The sequence below is a fragment of the Natator depressus genome, chromosome 6 (assembly GCF_965152275.1).
Source record: "Natator depressus isolate rNatDep1 chromosome 6, rNatDep2.hap1, whole genome shotgun sequence".
NCBI lineage: Eukaryota > Metazoa > Chordata > Testudines > Cheloniidae > Natator > Natator depressus.
Genome location: NC_134239.1, coordinates 18,292,881 through 18,317,352, shown reverse-complemented (window position 1 = coordinate 18,317,352; position 24,472 = coordinate 18,292,881). Strand labels below are relative to the sequence as shown.

The 24,472-nt window shown below is 47.4% G+C and overlaps 1 protein-coding gene across 1 annotated transcript in view; it reads left to right on the top strand.

Moving 5' to 3' along the window:
• The window catches only part of LOC141989733 (NACHT, LRR and PYD domains-containing protein 3-like), a 137,247-nt gene extending 112,998 nt beyond the window's left edge, over positions 1–24,249 (top strand). Inside the window, exons 9-11 of the mRNA XM_074956658.1 lie at positions 5,329–5,502; positions 14,228–14,398; positions 23,688–24,249. Coding sequence (XP_074812759.1) covers positions 5,329–5,502; positions 14,228–14,398; positions 23,688–23,775 — 433 coding nt within the window. The 3' untranslated portion in view covers positions 23,776–24,249. The remainder of the gene's footprint in view (positions 1–5,328; positions 5,503–14,227; positions 14,399–23,687) is intronic.
• The last annotated feature ends 223 nt before the right edge of the window (positions 24,250–24,472 follow it).

Sequence of the window (24,472 nt, the reverse complement as noted above, 5' to 3'; positions counted from 1 at the left end):
GGGCAGTCCAGCGCCCAGCCACTGCTGTGTGAGCAGCTCCCACCCAGCAGGTCCCGCTCACCTGTAGGGGGCTCACCGCCCAACAGCAGGCTCAGCTATGTGGGCTGGCCAGGGCTGCTGGCCGGAGGGCGGATGGATGCGGCTGGGCAGGGTGAGCTCTTGGGGGTCACATCTTAGGGGTCTCCCCACTCCGCAGTGCAGTTCTGGCTCCAAGCTCTGCTGCCTGCCACCTGTGGGGCCCTGCCCGCCTCCCCGGGGCCGAGCCGCCTCCGAGCGGTGCAAAGGCTGGGCCGGTCTCGGCCCATTTGTGTATGGGGGGAGGGCAGCATGGAGGGCTCAGCCGGGCCCCACCAGGCAAGTGGGTCCTGAGGTAGCCCAGCCTGCGCAGGCCCCAGTCCTGCTCCAGCCTGGCTGGTGGTGCTGCCCCCAAGGGGCTGGCTCCAGCCAGTCGGAGTGTGAGGGTGCTAAGGGTGGGGGGCCGTGGTGTGCAGGGTGCAGTACAGTTGTGGTGGGAGCGATCTGGGGGGGGTCTCTTGGCATGGGGGTGCTAGCCATAGCAGGTCTGTGTGTGGGGGTCTCTGGGTGGGGGGGGGGCATGTGGTGAGGCACGGGCCCACCTCTGAGGAGAGGGGTATGCTGGCAGCGCAGGGCCAGGCAGGCCAGTGTGCATCTGGCGGCTGCTGGTTTGTAAACAGTGCCCTTATGCTGGGCTGTGTGGAGCAGGGCTGCCGCCACTGCGCCATGCCCCATTGCCCCCAGCCAGCCCCTCGCTCCAGAGACCGACCCCCACAGCCCATGCCCCATTGCCTCCATGGGGGCCCACAAATATGTTTGGTGCTGGACCCACAAAAGGTTAGTCTGGCCTGGTCAAGAGTACCTGTGCCTGGCTTCTCACCTCAGTCTCAGCCGTGTGTTCTTGGTGCTTGCTCTGAGCATGCTTGTTCTACGCTGCCCACCCAGAGGGGCAGGACTTCCCCTGATCCTGGCATACACAAAGGGAGCGGGACTCAGTCACCCTTAGAAATGCAACCCCTCCAAAAGCTGGCTCACATGAGAGAGGTAGGGATAGAGGTCAGACACCCCAGATCCTGGCACACACACAGAAGGGAAGAATGTGGGTCTGACAGGCACCATTCCCCCCATTCTCCCCAAGCACCTTGCTACTTACCTTATGTGTCCTTCCCCCTCACCTCCCCTACCGCCCATCCACTTTTATCCCCCTCCCCTCAATGCAGCCCCAAATCCCTCTCATGCTTATTCCCCCCACTCGTGCACCCCTAAAATGCTCCTCCCTGCCAGCAAGCATTCATGTAACTAATTTTTTAACAATAATCCTTTGATTACATTTCCCCAAAATAACAATCTCCCCAGACACACATTTTGGCAATCTGCTATCCTGCCTTTTCCAATTGTCTCCCCAAGTAGGGGTTCAAACTGACCTGGGGTCAAAGGGCAACTGACTATTCCCTGGAACTGTCCAGTAAAATAGCGAAATAAAATAACCTGGTCTAAACCTTAACTATAGCATCACCCTGTTATAAGAGACCAAAAAGACAAAGGATGGGGGAAGAAAGTATAATTATTCCAGTTTTTCACATGGAAAATTGAGATCCAAAAAGATAGAGTGGTAGAGCCAGGACTTTAACTACAAGAGCCTCCTTTCTCTTCGAGAGAACTGTGATCATTGTCTTGTGGGGGGTTTTTTTTGGGGGGGGGAGGAGGTTTGGTCTCAGAAAAGTGCTTTTTGGATTGGACACAGCCTCTCTTTTATATCGTTGTGGTTTTTAAAGTAGAACTACTTAATATTCACCATTTAAAAATTAGTGCCATTACTACTGATGAATTTTACACATTGTGTAATTTGATTAAGTGTGTCAGGAAAATTAAAAAGCTCTGACTACTGACCAGACCAGACCCAAACAAACATGTGAAAGCTATGAAGAGGCAAAACAAAATCCAGGTAGGGTTGCCTGGAGGTGAGGGGTGAAGGGTGGCATCTCCCAAACATTTTTGAAATGTCATGTGCCATTTCCAGTATATTTGAAAGTTTTCAGACATTTCAAAGGCAAAATTCTATGCAATTAGAATAATAAGAGCATTCCTGGTGTTCATCTGGAGTTCTGCACTAGAATAACTTTCTAGTGTCTCAGATTACATATTGTTAATATAGAAGTGCATCAAAACCCAATAGACATGATTATTTGCCAACAGATGCACACACAACTACATTCTAAAACCCAGCCTCAATTTGAGTGGATGGGGGAATGTATGGAGGGCCATGAGCAGCGCCAGGATTAAGTTTGTATTCAGATTTACAGTTAAATCAGGACTGAAAACCCTTTATTTTACACATCATTTTGTTAGAAAGAAAAATGAGGTTATTCCTGCTTCTGATCTCAGGAACAATGGACTCCCATGCCCTCTACCATTCTCAGCCAGGTCCCTGAGATCCCTGTTACACCAGAGAATCATGTTGTGATATATGACAATGTTGCCATCTTGAGGTTTTATCACAAGTCTCTTCATATTTCATGTTTTTCTGAAAGTCCTAGCTCCCAGAGTCATATGACTAAGGAAGACTCTCCATTTTTTTTAAAAAAAAGAAAGCTAAGTTTCTATTCTTATGGTTGCAGAGACAGCCTGAGCATGAACCCTAAAATCTGAAAAACCAGAAGCCAAATAAAAGGAATTCAGTGTATTCCTTAAAAAAAAACTCACGAATTTTAAGACAGTAACATGACTATGCTCAGTTTAAGACTCTTTGCAGCCTGACTTGTCATTTTTGAACATTTGGCATCATACAGTGAGTGTGTATCTTTGTGCAACGTTTTAGCATCAAACTTATATAAAATATTTTTTAAAAAATTGACGTGCCACTGTCTCCCTTTTTTAAAATTTATTTTGTATTTGTTCTGTTGTTTCTCTCTTTGCTCAGATATTTTCTTCTCTTTCTGTCTCTTTTTTCCTTCAGTCTTTTGAGTGTCCGTGTTTGCCCTCAAATTTAGCTGTTTTCTTTTTCCTACCATTCCTCCCTCACTCCTTCTTATCCGTTTTCCTCCTGCTGCTCCCGACTCGCTCCACACTTCATTAATTCTTTCTGTCTTGCTCTCTGTATCCTTATTAATTCTCCTCTGTCCTCCAGGGGTGTCCCCTGTTTTCTTTACAGTCTTTCCCCACTTAGGTGCTCTTCTTTGGAGGTCTCTCTTTCTCTGCACCGTGGTGGGTATTTCCCAAACCTGCCTTAGCCTTATCTCTTTTAATTGAATATCTCAGGGTGTCTCTATTGGAGGGGTGTTCTTTCCTTACTCCCTTTATTACTGCTGAGTGTCAGAGGGGGTCTCCTACTAATTCCAAGTGAGGTCCATTCCCCTCAAAAGTCCTCCCACAACTTTAGGATCTCTTTTGCCTAACCTTCTCAGGTGTCCCCTCTCTCTCTTTTAACCTTTAAATTTTATGGGGTTCTTCTCTTCTGCTTCAGCTTGAATGTCCTCTTCACTTCACTCCTCCCCAGAGTAAGGTTTATCCCCTCAGATTCCCACATACATCTTTGTGGTTTTTCTCCCCCATTCGACCCAATCTTAGAATCTCTCCCCTAACCCCCATTGCAGGCTCCTCTCTTCCTGCCTCCAAAATATCTTGGGGGCTCTACAAACCCTAACAGAACCTGGGCACTCCCCAAGAAGTGTGGATTTCTCTCCCTTGTATGAATTCAGGGGCTTTTTTCTCTTCCAAATGTTGGGGTTCCCCTCTATTTGGCAGAGTAACAATATTTTTAAGGCAACTGAGGTGATGAAGGAGGCCATGCAGGTGACAATTCTGATGGGGGGGTGTCTCAACATGTGTGCAAGATTTAGCAGCTTTTGGAGGTGGAGAGGACTCGTGCTTGGGAGTGCAGGAGGCTTGCTGTGAGCCCTTGAAGGAGGGCAAAGATTCTCATGATTGCAGGTGGTCTTTGAGGTGCACATGGTCATAGGTGGCCTGCTGCCATTGTTACCCACTCAGCTGGCTGGCAGCTCCATCAGGAACCCAGGCTCTGCAAGGAGGTTACAGAAACCAGCAGTACTTCTGCTTTTATCACCCCACCAGAGACTCTGGAATAAGCCCTGCCAACAGAGTAGGGTTGCCAATTTTCTAATTTCTGAAAACCAGACATTATAACAAGAGTGCTGGAACCTCCCCCTACTCCGTCTCTTCCCTTGAGGCCCTCCACTCACTCCTCTCCCTGCCTTCCCCCATTGCTAGCTGCTCTTACAACTTCCCCTTCCTCGTCACTCAATCCTCTCCACCACCCCATCTCCCCCCGCAAGCTTGGCTCCCTGTGCTTCCAGGGCTGGGATGGGAGCTTCAGCTCATGATGTGGAGCCTGACTACCCACAAGATGTATGTATGAAGAGGCCCTGAATGAGCAGGGTCTGGCGTGAGTTGACAACCCGTCACCTCCCCGCACCTCCTCCCCACCACCTGCAGTAACCAGACTTTTTGTGTCTGGTGAGTCCATCTGACGGACACGGTACAGGTCCCCTTTCGACTGGACTTTCCAATTGAAAATTGGACACCTGGCAACTGTATAACAGGGTCACACAGTTGCCCTCCTTTGCGGGACTCTTCCCTCCTTAATCCTTGGGGAACCTCCTGCCATGGTGATCTTCCACTCTTTGTTTCTCCCCCACTTTGGTCCCTGGTCTCAGTGGAATGTGGGTGTGATGCAGCCAGTGCTGGGCCTGCCAGCTGCCTCCCCTCCCCAGGCCTGAGGCTCAGAGCTGATGGGGTGAGGGCAGAGACAGGAGACATCAGTTTCCTGCAGGGGAGAGCAAAGCTAGTGCCGGGGTCGCGGAGGGTCAGGATCTCCCAGCTCCTCCTGCTCTGAGCCTGGCCCAGCTGCCTGGGGAGGGGCCTGCTCTGATTGGGTCGCACCATTCCCGGGCTGATCAGTGCCAAGTCCAGCCTGACTGGTCAAGAGCTCAGTGGCAGGACTTTTTTACTCTTCTGAATTCTGGTTGGTCAGTGGAGAGGGTGAGGGGGCAGTACTCAGCAAGGAAGTCTTATCCCAAACCTTATTCCTTATTCGTCAGTGGCAGAGGTTTGAGGCGTCTAGACCATTCCCACTGTTCATTAGTGACGGGTAAAAGGCAAGGGGTGGAGTTTAGACAGACAGTTCCACCCACTGCTGGTTTCTCAGTGGATAAGGAGTGGGGCTTGGGTCAGTGTCTGCAGCAGGACTTCTGGCTCATTCTGGATGCTGATTGGTCAGGGAGCGGGCCTGTCAGACCAGCTGTGATGAGCCCGTTCACACCATGCTCCCCCTTCTCTGCCTTTCTCTCTCTGCAGCTTGGAGGACTGCGGTGTCACAGCCGCTGGCTGTGGGGATCTCGCTGCTGTTCTCAGAGCCAGCCAGAGCCTGGCAGAGCTGGACCTGCGTGGTAATGATTCTCTGGGAGATGCCGGCGTGCAACTGCTGTGTGAGGGATTGAAACAGCCAAACTGCAGATTAGAGAGACTGCGGTAAGTAACATTTGGCCTCCTTTTTGCATTCACAGGTGTCCTTTATGTAAAGTGCTCAACAGGGTGCATACCTGGTGTCTGCTCCCTGCAGTTACAAGGAGAATCTGAAAATCAAGTGTCCCTCCAGCACTTGCATGAAGGACTCACCATATGTTCCCAGCCTGCCATGTTTGTAGCAGGGTGGGGGATGAGTAAATCACTCTTGGTGGCATGGGAGATGGGGAGGAAAGATACACAGCTTCACTGCTGTGTTGCTCTGAAAGGTCTGCTGTGAGATCTACTATCCCATGAAAATAGTCTCCACATAGAACTGATGGAAGCTCCATCACTTGGGACATCTTAATTCTCCACTAGACAATTCACAGGAAACATGTTGTAGAGAGCTATCCTGCACTAGCAGGGGGAGGTACTAGGTCATCTAATAGGGGTGGCATGTGAGCCTGGTGCAGTGCCCCTTTCCACCCCTCCCCCCATGTTATGGCTTTAATGTGCTGCAGAGAAGGGGGTCTCTGGAGAAATTGGAAGTGACAGCTCACTCTCCACCATCACCCACCAACCCTTGATTGACAACAGCCACAAAAAGGCCTGCAAATCACGTATGAAGCCTGCAAATCACCAGCCAGGCAAGTTGCTGCTTGTGAGGAGAAGGGTGATGGACTGTCCAAAGGTTAATTTTATATATGACTTGGCAGACCCCCCAAGATGTGTGTGTGGGGGTGGGAGTGGGAAATGTGATGTACTTTCAGAAAGGTCAGTGTCCCGTAGCATGACTGGGTGAGGGGGGAAGAGAATGAGAGGAAGGAAAGAGGGATGGAGAAATAGCGGTGTAGTGTGAGAAAAGAGAAAACTCACATAGAGATCAGGGACCAGGATGGGGTATTGACAGATGGGCAGCTTTACCCATCCAGGGACTAGAAGACAGAACTTCTTACCGATGTGACAGAGATATAGTGTGGTGTTTGTAACCCAAAGATGTTTAGCTTGGTGAGCTGGGAATTATCATCATCCTAGGTCCAGCCAAGCAATAAAAGATAAGCTGAATTTGGAGAAGCTGAGATAACGCCACATTCCTGAGCTGTCGGAACATTTGGGAACAGTGCAACTCCCTTCACTGGGCTCCTGATATCTACTACCCCAGCTACTTCCCCTTAAGAAAATAAGATTGGCCATACTGGGTCAGACCAAAGGTCCAGCTAGCCCAGTGTCCTGACTTCAGATAGTGGCCAATGCCAGGTGCCCCAGAGGAAATGAACAGAACAGGGAAATTATCAAATGATCCATCCCGTTGCCCATTCCCAGCTTCTGGCAAACAGAGGCTAGGGACACCAACCCTGGCTAATCTGGCTAATAGCCATTGATGGACCTATTCTCCATGAATTTATCTAGTTCTTTTTTGAACTCTGTTATAGTCTTGGCCTTCACAACATCATCTGGCAAAGAGTTCCACAGGTTTATTGTGCATTGTATGGAGAAATACTTCCTTTTGTTTATTTTAAACCTGCTGCTTATTCATTTCATTTGGTGACCCCTAGTTCTTGTGTTATGAGAAGGAGTAAATAACACTTCATTATCTACTTTCTCCACACTAGTCATTTTATAGACCTTTATCATATCTCCCCTTAGTCATCTCATTTCCAAGCTGAAAAGTCCCAGTCTTGTTAATCTCTCCTCATATGGAAGTTGTTCCACTAATCATTTTTGTTACCCTTTTCTATACCTTTTCCAATTCCAATATATCTCTTTAGAGATCGGGGCGACCACATTTGCATGCAGTATTTATATAGAGGATGGATATACCATGGATTTCTATACAGGCAATATGATATTTCCTGTCTTATGATCAATCCCTTTCTTAATGATTCCCAACATTCTGTTAGCTTTTTTGACTGCTGCTGCACATTGAGTGGATATTTTCAGAGACTACCCTAATGACTCTAAAATCTCTTTCTTGAGTGAAAACAGCTAATTTAGACTCCATCATTGTATATGTGTACTTGGGATTATGTTTTCCAATGTGCATTACTTTGTATTTATCAATACTGAATTTCATCTGCCATTTAGTTGCCCAGTCACCCAGATTTGTGAGATCCCTTTGTAACTCTTTGCAGTCTGCTTTGGACTTAACTATCTTCAGTAGTTTTGTATCATCTGCACATTTTGTCACCTCACTGTTTACCCCTTTTTCCAGATCATTTATCTCTATGTTGAACAGTTTTGGTCCCAGTATAAACCCCTGGGGACACCACTATTTACCTCTCTCCATTCTGAAAACTGACCATTTATTCCTACCCTTTTGTTTCCTATCTTTTAACCAGTTACTGATCCCTGAAAGCACCTTCCCTCTAATCCCATGACAGTTTCCTTTGCTTAAGTAAAGTAATTGTGTTATTTACCATAGTTTCTACCTATTTGCCAGGTACTGAAGTTAGGTTTACAGGCCTGTAATTGCCAGGATCACCTCTGGAGCCTTTTTTAAAAATTGGGATCACATTAGCTATCCATCAGTCACCTTGTACAAAAGCTGATTTAAGTGATAGGTTACATACCACAGTTAGTAGTTGTGCAATTTCACATTTGAGTTCCTTCAGAACTCTTGGGTGAATACCGTCTGGTCCTGGTGATTTATTACTGTTTAATTTATCAATTTGTTCCAAAACCTCCTCTGATGACACCTCAGTCTGGGACAGTTCCTCAGATCTTTCACCTAAAAAGAATGGCTCAGGTTTGGGAATCTCCCTCACATCCTCGGCCATGAAGACTGATGCAAGGAATTCATTTAGTTTCTCTGCAATGGCCTTATCGTCCTGGAGTGCTCCTTTAGCACCTCGATCGCACAATGGACACACTGGTTGTTTAGCAGGCTTCCTGCTTCTGATTTACTTTAAAAAAAATTGCTGTTACTTTTTGAATCTTTAGCTAACTGTTCTTCAAATTCTTTTTTGTCCTTCCTAATTATATTTTTACACTTCACTTGGTAGAATTTATGTGCCTTTCTGTTTTCCTCAATAGGATTTAAATTCCACTTTTTAAAGAAGGCCTTTCTGCCTCTCACTGCTTCTTTTACTTTGTTTAGACAATGTAGCACTTTTCTGTCCTCTTACACCGTACAGGAAAGTCAACAAGCTCTGAGTAATCTCAGTTACAGAATAAATTACAGAAGGCAAAGGATCCCCTGAGGGCCGTGTCTGTAACAGCCAATCTCTATGGCATTTTTTTGGCATTTTTGTGGGGTCCAGGTTTTGGGATCTTATCCTGGAATAATGGGGCCAGCACAGTGAGTTCATCCACAGAACTGGCTTGCGGAATAACAGGACATGTAGGAACCATCTGCTTCTTCTGCCGCAGCTGAAAGGTTCCCATCTTGCGTTATTCTTATAAAAGCATTTGTGACTCGTATGTACTGTGTAAATGGGCCCAGTCTCCTTGTGCACTAGCCAGGGAATAGGTGTCAACTCATTGCACTGTATTCCGTCCAGGTGGGGAAGTAAACAAAACAGGTCTTCCTAGTTTATTGTTCTCCTCCCCCATGGAAGGAGACACCCATGGTATGGGCGATTGCCCAAATGCTGTTTACACATCGGGATACCCCAGTGTGCACAGCTGCCCAAAACTCTGATCCTGGCTTCTCTCTTCTCCCCAAATGGGTACCTCTCCGTAAAGCTGTAAAAACACATTGATATCTTCTCATACTTACCAGCAGGGACATCATTTTCTAGGGGGCAGTTGTCCCCGCTCCCCACTGGACTTTCCATAGGTTTGTATGCTCCATTATGTCTTCCACTCCCTGCCTTTCTAAGATATAATGTAACTCCATATAAAGTTCTATATGCTGTCACAACTTCACCCCCCACCCCTGGAATTTATCTGAGAGGAGGCCCCTGCTGATGAGCCCTGTTGTGTAAGTTCCCACAAGGCATGCCTCAGACTTTCCACAACACACTAAGGGCTTGGTCATCCTGTTTGATAAAGGGTGGCCTGTGTTTTCAGGGTATGCCTTGATGACAGTCTGTTGCATGAACTGGAAAAAACATGGGCTGCGAGAATGAATTTTTGTATTGTGTCCTCCAGGCTAACAACCGCAGGAAAATTTGAGAATGTCATTTAAGATCTACTCTGTCCACAGTCAATTGATTTTGCTCTATGTGCACTGGAGTAGGGTAGTTTTGATTATAGATGTCAAGAAGTGAATCCACATCTGAACTGGTAATATGCTCATCTAGACTACCCTGTGGAACTCCGTACCAGCAGTGTAATCTTAATTATATGAATATGTCCATTTTTCTACTTCTCTAACAATGCTGGCATAAGTCCTACTGGAATGACAATGAAGCAGTGAGTAACAGTTATCTACCGAGAATTCTCTGCACCTCTCCCAAGAAAGGTTCACCTAAGGCTTGGGGAATAGCTAAGGCTGCCTACAAGATGAGCTTCTAGATTCTACTCTTACTGATATCTCAGTGCAGTACTTAGGCAAAGTGCATCAAACAGATGATGTTTCCTGCTTGCTTTAAACCAGGGCAACCTGGACAATGTATCTGCCCACCTAGGAGAGAGCCCTGACTCAAATGCAAGTTCGCATTGGTGTGCTCCTAAAAGCAATTCCCACCTCTGGAGCCCTGATGTAGTCAAGAGGCACTCTCTGGATTTAGGGCCCAGTAGTTTTAGAAGGGGTTTCTGTGACTAAACCCAATCTCTGCCTGTAGTTGGACTAAAAACATTTGGTCACCTCAGACTGTAGATAGAGCCTGGACTTCCTTCTCAAATGCTGCCCTGATTTTTGTCCATGATTCACATTTTAAGGACATAGGATTTTAGGGTTTAACTTGAAGACACCCAACTTCTCTTCCTCCCCTTTATGTCCCACACAACACAGACTTGCATATTTTATAATTAAGGTTAAACTCTGTAAAATCTGAAGACCTGCATAAGAAAATTGAATTACTCTAATTTTAAGTAACAAATAATTACAATGTACTTCAAATATGTCTTCTCCAGAATCCACTAGTTTGGAGACTGAGGGATGGGAAGTATCAGGCAGTCTATCAAAAAAAAAAGGGGGGTGGGGGTGGGGGAGGGAAAGCAGAATGAAATGAGAAGACAAATCAAGGAAGAACAGCAGACTGAAAGTCCTGGAGACCAAAGGCAGCATCTAGCGACTATGGATCTACTTGTAGTGTCTGGTCATAAGATGCAGAGATTGTCAGGCGGTCACTCTATAGACCTCATCTATCTGCTGAGATTTAGAGACTGATCTTATTGAACATGCTCTGAGGTTTGATAGCAGTGTCTTTTGAGCCTTCCTATAGGCTTCCAGATTAGCAAATCTGACCCATCTGGAGTTGATTGCCTTATAAGTTTTTTGAGACCTTTGTTATTTCCAACACAGGAGAGGAACAAGGCATCAGATTTTGTCCTGCACGGGGAGAATTTGATGGCCCTGTAGACATCTGAACTCTTAAGAAGGGTAGGTTTAGGAGAGCGGTGTTTTGATGGAAATGACAAGGAGAACTCTGTTAGGCAGGAATTCTGGAATAGTTCTGAGTACTACTTTGTCTGGTAAAAGCTGAAGAAAAGGGGATTTATTAGATAACACAGTTAACTTCTGGAGAAGTTGATTGGAATTGTCACAATTCAGGGAATTGCACCATTATTTCCCCTCAGTGATCCATCAAGGGCACCCCCTCTTAGGCTTCCAACTCCCCTGGCCACTGCCTGTCCTGGGAGGAGGCCCATGTCTCTCTCCTTTCTGAGTGGGGTATTTTCAGGCTGCACAGTTCCCTGCCGTCACTGTGTTATTCCCAGCAAACAACAATCTGCCTAAGCAGGTCTGATTCACTCCTCTCCTCAGAGAAAATACACAGCATAATAGCCCCAGTTATAAGTTACCATGCAGGTCTTTCTAAGCAAACATATTTTATGCCAAAGGTCAAAGCGCTACAGAGAAAACATATTACAAATAATAAAAGAACCAACATTCATGCTAATAAGTGTAACAGAGATCACCCCCTCTGACATGGGTTCTGGCAGTAGCAGTCCTTCAAAACCCCACCCAGGTGTTTTCTTGTATCCTTTGCTCAGAATGAGAACTCTGTTTTTTGGGGTCTCACTAGGCCAAGTCCTTCTACCCCTCCCTAGGGATTGGGACCCTCCGTGGACCAGAGGTCCTATCCATTTGCTGGATCAGGAAGAAGGCCCTGAATCAGTTTAAACACAAGTTATTTATGCCAAAGTCTTTTCTTTGTTTGTGGGTCCCTGGAGATTCCAGTTTGAATTAGTATATGCAAACTTCTGCAGACAGTGGCTTCGAAATGCTTCTGACTGGAGGAATTACATTAGCATACCCTGTCCCCCTAGCAAAGTTATATGCAATCTTCACAGTAACACAAACAATTACACTTTAATACAATGGACCCCAAAGGTATTACATGTAATTCAGTAAGGTTTATTTTAATTCAGCATGGTTTGTCCGTGGTATTACAGGACTGCCACTACTAAAAAAAGCAACATCTCTTGAATGGAAGTATAGGGATGAGGTTGCCACTGATACAAAGAGCTATTCCATTAATATGTGGCAGAACCAAGTTAAATGTCCAGCTACTCATAGGAGCTTCCAACCACAGGAGAAAGGTTAGCCATGGCCTTCTGAAATCTGGCAATGTGAAGGTGAGATTCCAAACTATCCATGTGCAGGTGAACTGCATGCTGCGCTATTTACCCCATGGGAAAGTAGGAGGACAGAGTTAGGGATTGCATTACAGTGTGACTATGAGGAATACGGTGTGAGTGTATTGTGTTATTCTTAGTGGTAAGAATGACTATTAATTAATGACAGTGAATAGTCATTGGGCCAGGGAAAGACAGTGAGAATGACTCTACTGCCCATGGATGAGTTGGGGCACTCAGCTAGCAGGTTGGAGATCTCAGTTCAAGTCCCTGATCCACTAGCTATTTAATTATTTATAAAAAGTGGAACTTCAGTAGGAGAGACTGAGAAAGCCCCACGCCAGAATATCCTGTAGTCCCAAATTCAAATCCATTCTCCATTGGGGGCTGTGGGGAGCTGTATCTAGGACTCACAGATCACACTGGACTAACACTTATCCAGAGGGCACCACCAGCGCTTCCTCCAGCCATATGGTTAATCTAGTCCTCCCTTGCTATTGGTAAAAGTGCCTGAAATCAAAATGAAAAAATAGAGATGGGTGAACATGAAACGTTTCAACTTGAATATTTTTTTCTGACTTTTCAACTCATCAAAAATTTTGAAAAGTGTCATTTTCCATTCAACTCTAAATGAAACATTATTGTAATTGTTTGAAGTTGCCAGCAAACTGAACAATCCATTCTGTGTCCAGCTCTAGCCTGGACAGCAGCCTGCATTTACCTGGGGTGGAGACCCCTGTGTCCCAGCTCTGAAACACACTAAAAGGAGCACTCTCTGGGATTCACTGTGAATTCCTTCATGTTACAAGCCCTGTAAACCCACCTCTTGCCATGGCAGGTGGGGCTGATACAGGGAAGGGAGGAAGATCATTTCTCACACACCCAGAAAGCCCCTCTGGGAGCGGGAACCCAGCTGTGCTAAGCAGATGGGCTGGGAGGGGCACATTTGAACATCAGCAAGATACATAGCTGGGAATTTGAGTCTGAGGGTATGTCTGTGCTGCATTTTGGAGCCTGTGCAGAGTCTAACAACTTCTCCCCACTACACTGCTCCCCAGCCTTTGCACTACACTGCTGTGTGGTGAGGAGGGAGCAAATGTCAATGGCGGGATCAATCTGATAAATGAAGAGCCAAGGGAGCTTGTTGTAAACAGTATGGAGTGGGGCCTGCTTCTCCAGCCACACTGGTAGCGAAGGGGTGCATATAAGTGGGTATGTTTGGGGTGCAGTTGAGTAGGACTTAAACAAAATGGGGAGAAACACCTACACAGGCACACATGGGTGCACAGGACACGTGTGGCTGGGTGGGGCAAAAGGCAGCAAGTAGCGAGGGGTCTGGTTGGGAAGGGCAGAGGAAACAGGCAACACACCATGGGGGAAAGTGGATCACAAGGGGGATCCCCTGAGATGGGGGCAGCAAACTGCAAGGGGGCACTATTGGGGGTGGGGCGGAAGGGACTGCTGGGCAGGCAGAGGGAAGAGAAGGAGGCCCAGCAATCCACTAATGCAAATTGAAGGGAGAGAGAAGAGGAAAGTCTGATGGGGAGCACATGCACCCGCATGCCCTTGCAAAGAAAAAAGGCAACGATTCCACAGCATCTTCAGAGAGGTGGAGGTAGGCAGGAAGGCGGATGGACAGCAGGAGCAGTATGGGGGAGGAGGGAGAGCTCCGCACCACTTCTCCCCACCCCGACCACCAGCAGCGACCAGAATTCCCTGCCCAGATTGTATCAAAATGCACACACAGAAAGGAGCTAAATTAAGGTTGCCTAGGCAGCCTAAAGCTTGGCGGCTCCTAACTTTTGGGTGCTTAATCTTGCAGCCTTAATATTCTCTTAACACAGGGGAGTTTTATATAATTAATTATACGTTAAGGACCTGTAACTTTCAGTAGGTGTCTTTTTATGATTATTTCAATCAAAATAAGTAGATAACATTATTCCTAGCCGCTGTCTCTGAATTAAGAATCCCTTTGGAGATACACATGGGTCTCAGTGAGGGGAGATGCAGAGAATGGGGAATACACAAGTCATTTTACTCTGTATATATCTGTCTCCTGCAGGCTGTGCAATTGTGGTCTCAGTGCTGCATGTTGTGGGGATCTCTCCTCTGTTCTCTGCACCAGCCAGACCCTGACATACCTAGATCTAAGGCGGAACAAACTGGAGTATTCAGGAATGCGGCAGCTGTGTGAGGGGCTGAAACATCCAAACTGCAAACTGCAGAGACTGGGGTAAGTAACAGCTGGGTCCCTTTAGTGTGTACCTGGTATCACTGTGATGTTTTAAGTTAAACTCAGTGTACCAGGATCACAATGTCCTACAGTGCATGGAACCCAGCCATGGACCAGCCCCACTCTGCTCCCCAGGCGAAGAATAGAGACCCACCGATGTGTTCACTGCTTGTATTTTACTAGTTAGACAATTGAACAATGTAGTGGGCTCAGGCCTGAGTCCCTGCTGAGCAGGGAAAGCAGCAGGGCAGCTGCTTTAAGGGGGCAGCCAAGTATCCCCCTGACTCAGGGTAATCCTCAGGTGGTAGAAAGCAGGTACAACCCACTCTGTACCACCCACTCCCTGCATCGCTCTTCCTCCAGGTAGAGGGTGTGGAGGAGTATGGAGGTGTATATCTGGGGCAGGGTGCATGGTGCTCCACTTATCCTAGGCTGGCGCAGCATCTGATATATCTTAGGGCCCTGAGGTTCCTCTGTGTTAGACCAGAGGCCATTTTGTCCCCCCACCCGGCCCAGGATCAGGGGAGTGCAGAGGTGGCTTATCACTAGTTTCTTCAGTCTCCTCATCAGTGCTGAGTGTGAACTTGGTGGAATTGAGGACAGAGTCCAGTGTTTTTTAGCAAATCCCAGATGCAGCATATTTTGATGTTACAAACTCAATTACTTTAAGACAATAAAAACAACCCAGCATTGCCAACATCAAGAGATCAAAAATCATGCGTTAGACCCTTGAAAATTTTTAAAAAATATCAAATTGTGGTTTTTTTAGTGTCTTAGCTTTTTAACTCCCTTCTACTCGTTTGCCAAATGTAGTCACACGTTTGGCTGCGTGTGTGTTCTGTGTGCTGTCCCAGCTCTGTGCAGATTGTTGCACAGCAGACCTCGATGGAACCGCCCAATGAGAGACCAAGACCCGTTTCAATAGCAGAGGCACCTGGCCAGGTTTATTACCAACGAAGCATGGTCCTAACTCCCCAGATCAGTGTCTACAGTTACACTAACACGTGTGTGCCCGGGATAATGCACACAGCCCAGTGAATGGCAGGACCTTCCATTCTGCCCTTGGTGGGCCAAAGACACGCCCTCTGAGACTCCATTTTACACACCGATACAAACAAGTTACGTATTGCCCCTCTGATGTGGCTAGGTGCCACTTTGTACATGTTGGTTCGATCAAAACATCTCTATTCATCGTGCTGTCATCCTGACCTTATCTTTAAAATGGGTCAATGTGTTCCTGTTATCTTTGGGGAATGTGTTGGTATCGAGGTGTTCTGGTACCACCCTTCTGGAATATGCTTGTGTGTGTGTGTTCACTGCCTAGCAATTCTTAGGAATGTGTATTTCTGCAATATCAGCCCTGTTCTTGCCAAATTCTGTCAACAGGGCCTGCCTCCAGTTCACAGCCTGATTCTGCTTTATATTAGCAAAGCTTTGACGACTACTTTAGCTCAGGCCTCTGATACAAGGGCTTATGTCTCAAGCTCTCTTCCTACTACACCAACGTGAGTGAAATAACATCAGGTTGAAAACCCAATCTTCGGTGTACACAAAAATTCGTGCCTCTCCCTGGTTGCTCAGATGGAGACTGCATTTAGTCTGTCCTCACCCATAATATAGAGGAACTTCTATTCCTTTCCTGTCACTGTCTTGATTGTCTGCCATCCATGTTTATTTCCTTTGATAAAAGAAGGGCTGAATTGTAAATAGTTTGAGAAACACTGACCTCACACTTGCACATAGAACTTACACTACTTTTTAGGGTTGATGAGTGACAGATATACATATCAAAGAACTTGAAACTTATTCAAATAAGGGTATAAGCGACAAAGTTACAGTAAATGTACAATGGGATTGGTTTACCGTTTTCCAAGAAGCAGAACTTCCCTGAGTCCCCAACCACCATGTCTCAGCCAGAGACTAGACAGCGCTCCACCACCTGCATACCCCATCTCCTCCTTCAAACTCCTGCAATCCCCTCCTTCCTGCCCCCCACATTGCCCTGCAGCCCATTTTCCTGCACCCCCTAAATCTGCCTACTTCTCCCCAAGTGCTGTGCTCCCCTTCACTTGCCCCATCCGCTTTTAGCCCTGTCTCTGGAGCTCCTCACAGTCCCTGTGCCCTGTCTAGCCCCCCGAACCAGAATGGCAGCCATTTTGCCTGGGCCTCCATCTCATTGTAAACAATGGAAGGTGGCAGCCAACTTTATCAAGGGCAGCCTCACTTCCACATGCAGATGGACTGTAGGGAAACGGCAGCCATATTGCTGGTTTCAGAGTCACTGGCAGTAATAGGAGATGGCGGCCATTTTTAATAAGGGAAAATTGTCAAGTTTTCACCTTTCATCATGTTTTCAGGTGGGGGTGGGGAACTGTCAGTATTGCAAACTCGAGTGATTTCAGCAACCACTTTTCCATGTGGTCCAGCCACTAGAGGGGGACAGAGCCACTCTGGGTAAGGTGGGTCACACTAGCACCAGTACTGGATTTACCATGGCACCGGGCCCACTCTCCAAAGGGGCCCTGACCTGGCCGCTCTTCTCCGCCCCCCCGCTCTCTCCTGTGGGGGCAGAAGCTTGGTGCTGCTGGCTCCTGGGGCTCTGTCCTGCTGCTGCAGGGCAGGCTCCGCCAGCAACCAAGCTCCCCCCTCCCCCGCCTCTTCCCCCAGCATGCTGCGTTCCCACCCCTCCCTCTCTCACTCCCTCTCCCTGCCGCTGATCATCTGTTTGCCGGCACGAGGGGGAGGGGGAGGAGGGAGGAGGCGGAGAAGAGGTGAGGGTGGGGCCTTGGGGAAGAGGGGTGGAATCAGGGCATATCCCCTCCAGCCCCCTGCCATGAGCCGCTCGAGGCAGGGGGCTGGGAGCACCCCCATGACCCCAGCCCACACACCCAGCCCTCTGCCCTGACTCCTGCACCCCTCTCTCACACACCCTGCCCTGACTCCTGCACCCCCCTCACACACACCCCAGTCCTCTGCGCTGACTCCTGCATCCCCCCACGACCCCAGCCCTGACTCCTGCACCCCCACACATACCCAGCCCCTCCACACCCTATGCCCTGACTCCTGCATCCCCACACACACGTCCCCACCCCCACCCTGAGCACCAAATGGGAGATCCTACACCCTCCCCCCCACATACCCACCTGCACCCCTCACACCAAATGGGAGCTGCCCCTACTCCACACCCCAACCTCCTGCCCCAACCCTGAGCCCCCTCCCTCATTCTAGCTCCTGGCCAGACCCTGCACCCCAACCCCCAGCCTGCTCCTGCACCCTAACTCCCTCCCAGACCCTGCACCCCCAGCCCTGTGCTCAGTGCACCCCCACCCTCAGCTTAGTGCAGAGAGAAATGAAGAGAACGGGCTAGAACCAGGGAGAAGGTAGGTACCCGCTCTGTGTGGGCAGGGGTGGAGGGGAGGATCCTGTTTACCCCCTCCCCAGCCCTGCTGCGCTTACAGTTTACCCCCAGCCCCTCCCTTGCTCCAGGGTCCAACCCTAGCTCCTGCCCCACTGTGTTTTTGCCCCCGGCCCCTGCCTTGCTCCAGTCAGCAGGGACTAATCCTCCCCCCCCCACCATGCCCAGCTGTCAGGGTGGAAAAAAATCAATGGCTTTGTAAAAAAAAAATCAAAAAATCGGATTTTTTTTATTTAAATCGGATTTTTGAGGAAAAAATCTATCTAAAGATAGTTTTAATTAAGATACATTATATCTTATCATGGAATAGGGATTATAAATTCTGATTCTATAGTATGAGACAATATATTCATGTCATGTTTAAGAAAAGTTTTGTAAATGAGTTCTAATAGTTCATGGATTAGGGACCCAGTCTTATGGGGTTCCACAAGCTTCTGTATAGATTATTTAGGTTAATCTTTCTTTCTACCCAATGGGACTCAGTGCTCAATCTAGAACAGGGATCAGCAGCCTTTGGCACGCGGCCCTCCAGGGTAAGCCCCCTGGCAGGCCGGGCCGGTTTGTTTACCTGCTGCGTCCGCAGGTTCGGCCGATTGTAGCTCACACTCGCTGAGGTTCGCTGCTCCAGGCCAATGGGGGCCGCAGGAAGCGGCAGCCAGCACATCCCTTGGCCTGTGCGGCTTCCCGCAGCCCCCATTGGCCTGGAGCGGCGAACCGTGGCCAGTGGGAGCTGCAATCAGCTGAACCTGCGGATGCGGCAGGTAAACAAACTGGCCCGGCCTGCCAGGGGGCTTACCCTGGCATGCCGCGTGCCAAAGGTTGCCAATTCCTGGTCTAGAAGATACCATCAGAGATGCTTAGTTTTTCAGTTCTCAAACTGTGGATTTGTGTCTCCAGAGGTAACATGCTTGTTAACAGCAAAAATGTTTTAAATAAATAAATAATATATAGAGGCGAGAAATAACAGACCTCAACTTTATAGTTCCTCTGCAAATTTGTGTACACAGAGTCAACCCCTTACCTCTCTTTAAAAGTGAAAAGTTTCAAAAAGTTCAATGAATAGAAGATTGTTGGGGGTGAAATAGATCTGGCCAAGGAGAAGAATTCTGGAGATAAATGTGAGAAGCGAGGGACATATGCTTTTTTGTTAAAATATTATGTTTGCTGTTGAAGAAAAAAATCCAGAATACTTAACGTTGTTGTTTTAGTTAAATAAAACAATTTAAATGTCTATCTGGTGATGTTCTCCTCCTAATTCAGCATGGCAAGAAAATCCTCCAAATATTAATGATTAACCTGTTGAATTGGAGATAGTTCACCTCCCAATGACTTCATAAATATCTACTTCAGTTATCTTTGGTAAACGAAATAACCAAACAATCATTCGTTTTCTGATATAGCTGTAAAACTCATCTGAAAAGTTTTCAAAATAAATCACTGTTTAAAAATGTATAGTGTGTACCTTCTAAAAATGAAAGCTACATGTATCTCTGAGTTGTGAAGAATATGTATTAAGGTTATAACAACCAACAAGAATGCACTTTTATGTAGAAAACCATGATTAAATCGAGTCTTCCTGACTAGTGATTTAAATCATGATTTAAATCAAATCCACCCTGCACACTGTGCTCTTGCCCCTAGCCCCTTCATTCCCCAGGGGGGCCCACAAATATGTTTGGTGCCGGGCCCAAAAAAATTAATCCGGCCCTGACAAGCACTACCCTTTCCTTAGACCAGGACTGTCAAGCTGTCTGTTGGGAATTAGGAGCGTGGACACCTCCCAAGAGACACATCACTCACCAAGGTTGATTTGTATCCTAGATCTCACACCAAAGAAGCTGGCAGCCAATCCTATAGTAAGCTATTTAGAGATTTATTACTAAGGATATGTCTATACAGCAATGTAAGCCCAGGCTTGTGCCCCCTAGCCCCCCTTGTGGCTACACACCAATTGTGTTAACCTAGGGCTTGAACCTAGGGTCACAGGATACTGCAAGGCTGGAGGATCCAAGCCTTTGTTAAGCTGGGACCTAGGGTCTGAGTCCTGTTGGTTTCCTGTGTGCATATTGCCCTGGCTTGACTCGGTCTCAAAAGTCCTCCAGATGTATCCCAGAGTTCCCTGAGGCTGCATATGCAGAGGTGCCCAGTCAGTGTGCACTGTGAGGGTGGTGAGTGGAGGTCAGCCCCAAAACTTCCTCACAGCCTCCTGGGGATCCCTTATCCCTGCCTCACAAGGTGCGGGGGGGCGGGGGGGGGGCAAGGATAAGGTATCCCTGGGGGCAGCTGGAGCACGCTGCACCCCAAGCCCTGGGGATCCAGTGCACCACTCCGCAGCAGCAGCCAGCCTGGGGTGGGTGGGTGGTTTTCCCTCTGAAAACCTTGTTTTTGTTTTGAAATGTTATGTCAACTGTCAAAACAAACAGACAAAACCAGCTTCATTGAACAGCTCATTTTGAAAATTAAGAATTACAAAGTTTCATTTGACTAGTCTGACAACCCTGGAGACTGACGTCCTAATTATCCTCAGAACAGGAGCATATGGGCATTTTCCTGCCAGTGTGACTCAACCTAGAGGTGCAGAGCCCAACTCTCAGATTAGCTGGCAGTCGTTCCATTGAGACAGCCACCAAAGGAGCTAATTATGCAGTTTCTGTACTCGTGTGCTCCTTACGGGCACCTGAATCCCATCAATAGCACCGTCACTGTTAGGAAATAGGGTGGACAACAGAGTTTTCCAACAGTGAAACACATTTTTAGGGCTAGAGTGTCAAAACTGGGGCAGTGGAGGTGGAAATGCACTCGGTACTCTGGGATAAGGTTACTTTGACTGGGGTCTGTGCACTGCAATGTGGACGACAGAGCCCTAGGTTTGAGCACAGGTCAGAAAATTCTTAATTTAGGGTTAAAATGCAGAGTAGATGCTCAAGCCGAGGGTTCCCTGACACAGATCCACTGAGTCAAGTCCCACTAACCCTAGGCTTACATTGCTGTGTAGACCTACCCCAAGAAAAAGAAATGGAAGGTACTGAGAGGTTAAAGCAGGTAAAATGTATGTACAGGTGAGTTAGAGTCTATCATTTCAAAAAGTAGCAGAGATGGAGGTGATCAGATCACAGAACAGGGAACCAAATTGATCACATTTCAATTCAGCACAAATGGAGAAGAACTTTAGAAGATGTACAGAGCAGGAACGAGGCACATATGGGTGTAAACCACTTACTAGTGGTAACGAAAATGAGAATAAAAATAAGAACAAATAAAAGATTCTGTCCTGCTAGAATCCAAACCATCAAGAAATGAAGAATTTTTCCGTGGGTCTGTATTTATAAGTTCTCACAGAAGCCAAGCTGACAGGACGTGGGTTCTTTCTTCATGGTGGGAACAGGGCTGCCAACAGAATTGCCAGGCCCCTGGGAAAGGTTTGGGGGCTGGAAGGGGTTGAGCCTCGGGCAGAAGCCAGCCCTACAGCACTACCCCGGGTAGTACCCCTTCACCGCCCTGAGCTCCAGCAGTGATTTAAAGGGCCCGGGTCTCCAGCCACCGCCACTGCCCCTTATTCCCCCGCAATCACGATCAGCGGCCCTGGGAAAAGAAGAATGCTCTTAGAGACTTTGAACTCACACACAATGACCATTTGTTTTGAATGCGCAGGATTTAACGCCTTTCTGCTAGAGTTCTTCATTTGCATTACGCAAGACTTCTTTTTTGTTTGATGAGTTACTTCGGTATATACAATGCAAATGTTTGCTATTACAGTATAACAGGGTACAGACAAGTTAAAACAATCCATGCACCGGTTTTTCTTTAAATTTAAACACAAAACACATTTAACAATCTATTTTGAACTATACTACAGCACAAATCAGCTGGTCTCGCTTCCAGCTATGAGTTTGTCAGTTCTTAGCTGATGCCTAGGGCCTTGGCCAGAGCTGGCACTTAGTTTACCAGTATCAAAAGCACCATGCTCTTAACTGGAGCACTGGTGCCTGCTTTCCCAAACTGGCTGCAGACAGACAAACCCCATTCTTCTGAACTGGCTGTAACAGTAAATACAAGAGTGACATATTACTGTCTTCCTGTAGCTGGGTGGAATTTCAGCAGTGTCAGGCCAAGGCTACAGCACCACAACAGCAGATAAAAACTCACCCCCTGTGGGGAGGGGGTGTGAGGAGCCCCTGCAGCACTGAGAGCTGAGATCAGGCTGCTTCCATGGAGAGAGTCTCTGAGCTGGATTTTGCAGCCCCTGCTCCCTGATCCCAGAACGATAGAGCCAGAAGAGTTCCCAGAAGTCACCTACTACAGGACAGGCCTAACAAAGAAAATAACAGAACGCCACTAGCCGTCACCTTCAGCCCCCAACTAAAACCCCTCCAACGCATTATTAAGGATCTACAACCTATCCTGAAGGATGACCCAACACTCTCACAAATCTTGGGAGAAAGGCCAGTCCTTGCCTACAGACAGCCCCCCAACCTGAAGCGAATACTCACCAACAACCACATACCACACAACAGAACCACTAACCCAGGAACCTATCCTTGCAACAAAGCCCGTTGCCAACTGTGCCCACATATCTATTCAGGGGACACCATCACAGGGCCTAACAACATCAGCCACGCTATCAGAGGCTCGTTCACCTGCACATCCACCAATGTGATATATGCCATCATGTGCCAGCAATGCCCCTCTGCCATGTACATTGGTCAAACTGGACAGTCTCTACGTAAAAGAATAAATGGACACAAATCAGATGTTAAGAATTATAACATTCATAAACCAGTCGGAGAACACTTCAATCTCTCTGGTCACGCAATCACAGACATGAGGGTCGCTATCTTAAAGCAAAAAAACTTCAAATCCAGACTCCAGCGAGAAACTGCTGAATTGGAATTCATTTGCAAATTGGATACTATTAATTTGGGCTTGAATAGAGACTGGGAGTGGCTAAGTCATTATGCAAGGTAGCCTATCTCCCCTTGTTTTTTTCCTACAAACCCCCCCCAAGGCGTTCTGGTTAAACTTGGATTATTGCTGTGCACATTGTAAGATGAGCTGTTGCCAGCAGGAGAGTGAGTTTGTGTGTGTGGTTTTTGGAGGGGGGTGTGTGTGTGGGGGGGGGGGTGAGAAAACCTGGATTAGTGCTGGAAATGACCCACCTTGATTATCATGCGCATTATAAAGAGAGGTTTCAAAGAGGGATGGGCTATTACCAGCAGGAGAGTGAGTTTGTATGTGTGTGGGGGGGGGAAGGGTGAGAATACCTGGATTTGTGCTGGAAATGGCCCTACTACTTGATGATCACTTTAGATAAGCTGTTACCAGCAGGAGAGTGGGGTGGGAGGAAGTTTTGTTTCATGGTCTCTGTGTGTATATAATGTCTTCTGCAGTTTCCACGATATGCTATGCATCCGATGAAGTGTGCTGTAGCTCACGAAAGCTCATGCTCAAATAAACTGGTTAGTCTCTAAGGTGCCACAAGTACTCCTTTTCTTTTTGCTCCCTGTGAGTGATCAATGGGACTGTCCGTGTCAGTCAGTGCTCCCCGCCCTGAGCAAGGGCTGCACAATCCAGCCCTTTACGTGCAAAAAGGACATTGCTGTCCCTTCCCAGAGCTCACAGGGTGAGTCGGGTGTGGTGGTGCAGACCAGGCTACAGACTGCACCAGCGCTTCTCTTCCCCTCCCTCACAAGGGAAAGGCACCTGCTGGCAGTGAGCTCAGCAGGCAGGGCCGTGACAGTGACACAGATCCTGTGAGCTCAGACAGCAGATGGGAAAGAACCCAGTGGTCGGCAGCGCAGTGAAAGGGACTGTGAGCTCAGGTATCATGTCTGCAGAGAGAACTAACATCCTTTTCTTTCCTTATTTTCCCCACAGGGTGGACTTTGGCCATCCAACTCCAGAGATGGAGGCAGAGCTGGATGCTGTGAAAAAGATAAAACCTGGTTTGAACATAAAGATATAGCTGGAGGACTGAGTGGGAGCCATTGCACCAACATGGCTCTGGGATTATGAAATGGAGAGGTCTGGTAACACCCCCCCACACACCTTTTTAGTTTCTCATTGCAGGGGGGTGACCCAGGAACCATCTTTGGATCCAGATCCTGTTCCAATAGCTCAGTCATTATTTGTTGTATGTTTCTTCCCCTACCCCTCATGTCATAAATATAAAGGGAAGGGTAAACTTTGAAATCCCTCCTGGCCAGAGGAAAAATCCTCTCACCTGTAAAGGGTTAAGAAGCTAGGATAACCTCACTGGTACCTGACCAAAATGGCCAATGAGGAGACAAGATACTTTCAAAAGCTGGGAGGAGGGAGAGAAACAAAGGGTCTGTGTCTGTCGGTATGCTTTTTTTGCTGGGGATAGAACAGGAATGGAGTCTTAGAACTTTTAGTAAGTAATCTAGCTAGGTATGTGTTAGATTATGATTTCTTTAAATGGCTGAGAAAAGAACTGTGCTGAATAGAATGACTATCCCTGTCTGTGTGTCTTTTTTGTAACTTAAGGTTTTGCCTAGAGGGATTCTCTATGTTTTGAAACTAATTACCCTGTAAGGTATCTACCATCCTGATTTTACAGGGGTGATTCCTTTACTTCTATTTCTATTAAAAGTCTTCTTGTAAGAAAACTGAATGCTTTTTCATTGTTCTCAGATCCAAGG